The sequence below is a fragment of the Mustelus asterias genome, chromosome 3, assembly GCF_964213995.1.
Source record: "Mustelus asterias chromosome 3, sMusAst1.hap1.1, whole genome shotgun sequence".
NCBI lineage: Eukaryota > Metazoa > Chordata > Chondrichthyes > Carcharhiniformes > Triakidae > Mustelus > Mustelus asterias.
Window position 1 is genome coordinate 122,037,389 of NC_135803.1, and position 7,382 is coordinate 122,044,770.

The 7,382-nt window shown below is 38.2% G+C and overlaps 1 protein-coding gene across 6 annotated transcripts in view; it reads left to right on the plus strand.

Moving 5' to 3' along the window:
* The window catches only part of prickle2b (prickle homolog 2b), a 244,455-nt gene extending 239,011 nt beyond the window's left edge, over nucleotides 1–5,444 (plus strand). For all 6 annotated transcript variants that reach the window (XM_078209502.1, XM_078209507.1, XM_078209505.1 and 3 more), the window contains 2 exons: nucleotides 1,531–2,385; nucleotides 3,955–5,444. In XM_078209502.1, the coding sequence (XP_078065628.1) occupies nucleotides 1,531–2,385; nucleotides 3,955–4,826 (1,727 nt within the window). In that variant the 3' untranslated portion in view covers nucleotides 4,827–5,444. The remainder of the gene's footprint in view (nucleotides 1–1,530; nucleotides 2,386–3,954) is intronic.
* The last annotated feature ends 1,938 nt before the right edge of the window (nucleotides 5,445–7,382 follow it).

Consider the following 7,382-nt stretch of genomic DNA (forward strand, 5'->3'; position numbering starts at 1 on the left):
GAACATTGAAGTCACTTTTACTATGATGGAAGTAATTAAACCTGCTTGATGCATCATTTACATGCAAAATTATAACAAAGGACTCTTTAAATTTAGAATCATAGAATCCCTACAGTGCAGAAGGAGGCCATTCGGCCCATCAGGTCTGCACCGACCACACTCCCACCCATGCCCTATCCCCATAACCCCACATATTTACCCTGCTAGTTCCCCTGACACTAAGGGGCAATTTAGCATAGCCAATCCACCTAACCCACACATCTTTGGACTGTAGGAGGAAACCAGAGCACCCGGAGGAAACCCACACGGACACAGGGAGAATGTGCAAACTCCACACACAGTGACCCACGCTGGGAATTGAACCCAGGTACCTGGCACTGTGAGGCAGCAGTGCTAACCACTGTGCCACCGTGCCGCCCATAATACAAAAAAACTATAGAAATGGAAGATTGTGGCATTTCTTTGGATTCAGTAATGTTGCATTCAATGGTTCACCATATCACATAATTTTACTACAAATCAAAATGTTCATAATATTGGGAGCGCATTAAGAATGTTGCATGAATCTGTATTGGTCAAATGCTTTTCATAGTTTCAGTAGAATTATTGAAAAGATTTTCGGCCAGTGCAATAGGAAATCTGTAGATCTGTACAGATGCCTACCAATTCGATACGATTTTTGTACAAACCTGTACAGATTTACTCTCTGAAAAATTTATACAGGCAATTAAGATTTCCTAGAAATTTGAATAGTCAGTAAAAGAGTCACATCGGCCAAGAATGTCTCAGGTTCAATCTCTGGCTTGTGCTGGGTTACAGCGAGGGTGATACAATTGACAACATTGCCCTTAGGTTAGGGAAGAGAAAACTCATCCAGGGCTGCCTTTCTTGAATATTATCCAGTGATTCCTTCAAGAATTGTGAAATGTGAATGTGGCTAGTGGGTGGGGACTGGACTAGGCTTCACTGTCACAAAAATAGTCATAACGTAATGCTGACTGCCATGTCTTACACATAAATAATGATGACTTGGACAGGGTGCGGAAAGGCAGTTATGCATGTAGAACCATATCCTATGAAGAAGTCAAAGCTTTCAGAGAAGTAGAACAGTGATAGGTAGAAATTACTACATGAAACAGAATTGAAGAATTGCTCTATGCAAATTTTGCACGCTAAGATTTCTTTTGCCTTTTAATTCTGGTTATTCAATTGTGTGTATACTGAAACCTGAATAATATACTAGAAACTCCATTTTATCACATAAGGAATATTAAAGTAATATAGCTTATAAAGTGAATCACAAGGAATCAGAATTGTGTTCACAGTTCTTTATTCTCACAATTGTAAACTTTTTACTGGACACGTTATTAGTTGTGCATGTCATCACAATTGCATTATTCATGTAATTCAATTATGTGATCAAGCAAATAATGTAAGCAGGTTAAAAATTCAAAATTGATGTTGGCTTTGTACATGCCTTAGGTAGTGATCCAATGAAGATTTTCTTTAACAAAACTTTATTTTATTAAGGTATTGACCAAGGACAGATGACATATGATGGTCAACACTGGCATGCTACAGAATTGTGTTTCTGCTGTGCACGTTGCAAGAAGTCATTACTTGGACGACCTTTCCTACCAAAACAAGGACAGATATTTTGTTCCAGATCCTGCAGCATTGGGGAAGATCCCAATGGCTCTGACTCTTCAGACTCTGCCTTTCAAAGTGCACGATCAAGAGAATCCCGACGCAGTGCTAGAATAGGTAGAAACAGCAGTAAAGTAGAAGATAAAGGCCTAAGACCAACTATTTCGCAAGCGGCAATGAACAGGTATTCTACGGATATTGATCCACTTTCTCAGCAAATGGACATGCTAAGTCTTGCTGGTCAAGCAGCCAGTTTGAACAAAGAAACACTTTGGAAAACCAGAGATGTCTACCAGTATGAAGATGATTCTACAGAGAGGGCAAAATATACAGAAAGACCTACTCAACCTATAAGTCAGTATAGTGTAAGGAATGAATTTAATCCAACACAGTGCATAAGCAATCAGACTGATATATGGGGGAAAGAATTCAATACAAAGAGAAGTTCAACTGCTGCCTTGAAAGATCATAGTGATAGTTTTATCCAAGAGGACAAAGAAGATTATTATCCTTCGGCAGTCAGAACTCAAGAAAGCTTTAGCAGTGCATCGAGCCATAGTATACCTGAATCTCGATCAAATCCAACTGTACAAGGATATGAGATGGAAAGAGAATTGATTTCTCATCAGTGTCGAACCAGACATCCAATCAGTGCACTTAGTTTTACCGATCAACTCACCTTTCTTGAACAAACCCCAAGGGAATCAATAGAATCTCTTGCACTTTCAAATGCAACAGGTATAGTATATTTGTCACTAACTTTTATTTAATATAAACCTGTTAGATAACCAAAGATAGCAAAAATACAGAGGCTAGCTCATATCCAAGCCACAGTGACCAGAAATCCTAGGTGCGATTTCCGATCCATGCTAAGTTTGGTTGTCTCAGCTAAGATGGCAGGAAAAAGATCAGTTGGTACATTCTCATGTTGACTAGAGCATCATGACTAAATACTTCCTAACTCCCACAGCCATATAATCTTCTGGAAGAGGCATATAAAATTTTTAAAAATCTAAGACCCATGAGGGAACAATAAACACTGAAGAAAATGCTTACAGGCCTGCTAGGGGCGATGGAAACTAGCTCTGGAGATCTTTTCTTTTTATTCATTTGTGGGAATGGCTATTGCTGGCTGGCCAGCATTTATTGCCCATCCCTAATTGCCCTTGGAGGATAGTTGAGAGTCAACCACATTGTGTTTGATATTTGTTAATCCATTTACCTTCTTTATGATGCAATTTCTATCCCAGTCAAAAACCAGTCTATATAACTGAAGTGGACTAGACATTTGAATACTAAAACCACAAGAGCAGGTTAGAGGTTGGAAATCCTGCAACAAGTAACTCAGCTCCTGACTCCCCAAAGCTTGGCCACCATCTACAAGGCAGAAATCAGAGTGTGATGGAATGCTGTTCACTTACCTGGATGAGTGCAGCTCCACTCAAAAAGCTCGATAGCATCCAGGACAAAGCAGTCCAGTTGATTGGCATCCCATCCACCACCTTAAACATCTACCACTGGTACACAGTGACAACAGTGTGTACCATCTACAAGATGCACGGCAGCAACTCAGCAAGGTTCCTTCAACAACCTCTGCCACCCAGAAGGACTAGGGCAGCAGATGCATGGAAACACAATAACCTTCGAGTTCCCCTCCGAGTCACACACTGTCTTGACTTGGAAATATATCATCGCCATTCCTTCACTGTCAATCGATCAAAATCCTGGAATTCTCTTCCTAACACTATTGTGGGTGTACCTACACCACATGGACTGCAGCAGTTCAATGAAGTGGCCCACCACCACCCTCTCAAGGGCAGTTAGGGATGAGAATAAGTGCTGGCCTAGCCCACAATGTCCTCATGAACAAATAAATCCGCTGATCCTCCCCAATCTGACAAACTAGAATTATCATTACTGCTACTGGAAATACATTTTTTGGAATTGCACATTTCAAAACGCGAGTTCCCATCTGCCACTTTCTCCACGCTGACAAAAATAAATGGCAGGAAGGAGAATGGTCACGCCACCTGACACCTTGCCACACCATTTTATCAGCCTCCTTACCTCCGAGAATGTCCCCAAAGATCTCAGCAAAGGGATACCAAGTCAATAAAGGAAACCATTTTGGAGGTTTACATTTTAAAACTTGCTTAACATTAATTTGTCTTCTTTGGATTTTTGTCTTTATTTTCAGAAGGAGTTTCTTTTTTTCTCAAACACATTTGAGACTTGTTATATTTAATTTTAAGGCCAGCTGTTCATCATTGTTTTTTAATCTTGCCAACAAATAATTATATTTTTCAGGAGCTTCTGTGGAAGGTGGTGCCAAACGCCAAGAGCATTTGTCCAGGTTTTCAATGCCTGACTTAAGCAAAGATTCTGGCATGAATGGATCAGAAAAACTTAGCAACATGGGTACACTTAACTCTTCTGCCAGATTTAGAAGCACAGAGTCCATTCGAAGCCTGAACTCTGCCCAGCAATACCAGGATCTGCAACCACCTTTAGATAGACTCAGGCATCCTTTGCAGTATAGAGAATTATCTAGTCAAGGAAGACTGCCACCAGGATTTGACTGTCCAGATGGAGCCATAAGTAACAGAATGCAAACTAGTATGAACGCTAGAATTGCACCCATGAGTGAACGAACCCAGAGACGTATGCATAATCGGGAGAATAATTCGCGCCATCATCGCCACAGACCAAGGAGATCCAGACGATCTCGTTCTGATAATGCTCTTCATCTAGCTTCAGACAAACGCTATCAAATGAGGGACAGGTCTCAGATGTTTTCAAGTGAAGATTATGAACAATTAATGATGCGAAGAAGAAGCAGGGATGCATTTGGAAATGGTCAATTGAGAGATCCATATGGTCGGTATCCTCGAACTGCCTCTGACCTTACGTTGCAGAACCAAGTAGGTGACAAGTTGCTCAGACCTTATTTTAATGACCATGATGATTGGTGTTCTACCTGTTCTTCCTCATCGGAGTCTGAGGAAGAAGGATACTTCCTAGGGCAACCCATTCCACGCCCTGTTCAACTTCGCCCCATTACTAGTGATGAATTTATGTATGGTTATAACTCACCTGTTCCTATATCATCCAACCTGAGTGGCAGGTATCAATCACATTACAGGAAGAGACAAAAAAGCAAGAACTGCATTATCTCATAACATTTTGCACAATTTATTTTCAGCAAGAATGTAAACTACAAAAAGTTGCACTCAAATTAATTATTAAGAAATTAACATTGGCAAAGGCAATATAACTTAATCAGTATTTAAAAATTCTTACAATATTCCTGAGTTAAATGAAGGGTTCTTTGCTTGCTTTTTTGGTTAAGTTGTTTTTTTTTTGTAATATAATATCATCTAATATACATTCTGCAGTTATAGTCACCGAATGAGTAGTGTACATTTTACTAGAATTTCATTTACATAGCTGTGAGCATGTTTACAACTTAAGATATTGTTTGTGTTCTTATATTGTGTACTGTATTTTTCCTTCCACTGCCACAGAAAGTTATATCAAGCTTAACAATCAATATGTTATACCAAACAAAGTTACAGAACTGCTTATCCTGTCGTGTTTTTAAATGCAAATGTGTTGTAATTAAAATTGGAAATTCACTAAGTTAATTATATCTACTGTATATATCATGCAAATGGAGGATTTCTAAGAAAGTATTTTTATATTTTGTATTGTAAAAAGTGTTTTGAAGTAGTAGTCCATGCATGTTCACTTTATTTGTGTTGTTTTCAATGGGAATTTATTAAAATGTTGCATCCTTTAACGGAATGTTTTTAAATTATTTTTGACTTAAAACATTTGAATGTGTTTTCTACTGATTGTTATCAAAAAAATTCATGCTTCTCATGAATGCTAATTTAAATCATAAACTTAGTGCAGCTATACAATTCATGCTAATCCAGCTTGATGAATTTTTTGTTCCTCATGAGAAATTGTGGTGCAAGGGAACCCATAACTATCTGTAAAGATGAGTGGCCTGGATGAGTTCTTCTTTACACATCCACCTTTACACTTTAATCAAGAACTGGAACCCAATGTTCTGGCACTATTACAGAGAGATTGGATGAAAAATTAAGTTGTAATATTACAGACATACAATTCTTTAACTGTAGGCTTTAATTGTAACCAGAAACAAGTATTGCATTAAAATGGTGTTCAACATATTTAAACAGTGAAGCAATCTGAATGAATGTTTTTCCTATACATTCTTTATCGGTGAGGGAATCAGCCTCAGGAATGGCTCACTGTGTTCTCTATACTGCATTGACCCTACAATGCAGCCAGGCTGCTCTTATCAGAAAGCAGAGAGTAAAGGATAGTTTCCAGAATATTCATGATTGAGACTTTGGAATCAAAAGTACTATTTCTAAGTTTGCAGCTGACACCAAATAGAGGGTAGGAGAGCCGTGGTTGTGGGGAATTGTCAATACTGAGGATTGTAAAAAAATTACAAATTTACAGAATGGATATATAATTGGCAAATGAACTTCAACATAGAGAAATGTTAGGCATTACATTTTTGGTACAAAAAGTAAGAAGGTCATATTATTTAGAAAATAAGAATCTAAATGAGGTCGAGAAGCAAAGGGAACAGAGTACAAATACACAGCTCACTAAGTGTGGCGACACATGTTAGTAAGCTTATTAATAAAAGCCCATAAAACCACTCGGATTTATTTCAAGAGAGATAGAATTGAAAAGTAAAGTTATGCTAAACTCATATTGAACCTTGATTAGACCACACCTGGAGTATTGTGTCCAGTACTGGTCAACATTTTATTTTAAAAAATGATAAAGAGGCACTAGGGAGGGAGCAAAAATGTTTTACAATGATGATACTGAAAATATGGGAGTATACCTCTCGTGGGAGAATGAACAGGCTGGGTCTCTTTTCTCTTGGAAAGGGAGAGCTGAGAGATGACCTAATAGAGGTAATAAAATTATGAAAGGTTTTGATTGAGTTGATACAGAGAGAATATTTCCACTTGTGGAGAAAAGCAAAACTAGAGGCACCAAAAATGTAAAAGGCAATTCATGTTATGACCACAGCAGATGTTAACTGTTGAGCAAACAAAATCCCAGAGGGAAACCCTTTTTTGTTTATTCTGAAAACATTAAGAAAGCGGCAAGACATTCAGTAACACCTTTGGGATTTTAAAACTTAAAAGTGAAAGATTTATTAACAAGAAGAAAGAAACTTAAACACACAAGATTACAGTTAAACAGTTAAAAATAGTCTGACAAAACACTCCTCCAAAAGACTCCCTACTTGGTCAGACCAACATGTAAACACGTTCCAGGTGACACTCCCTTATAAATGTTTAACTGTAAAAATCCTGTCATAACACCCAAGGCAAAGCTGCTATCGCTTAAATAAAGGTATACCACACAGACTCTCAAACTCACTTACACTCTGCTGTGGAAATCCAAGAAACGTCAGATCAAGACTGCGTTTTGCGGCCCAAGACTATTCTGGCTTGAATAGATGGGTGGTTCAAACTTCACCTCCCAGCCCAGAGCTGTTTCTAGGAGATCTACCCCATACAGTCAACTCCAAATCAGCTCAACATATCTCCTTACGTATCCTTTTTCCTATCATCTTTGATCCCATTGTTCTTTCAAATTAACTTTTCCAGAACATAAAATATTTTCATGCCTTTCCTGTTGTTTGCACTTACAGGATCAAATAAAATTTAATA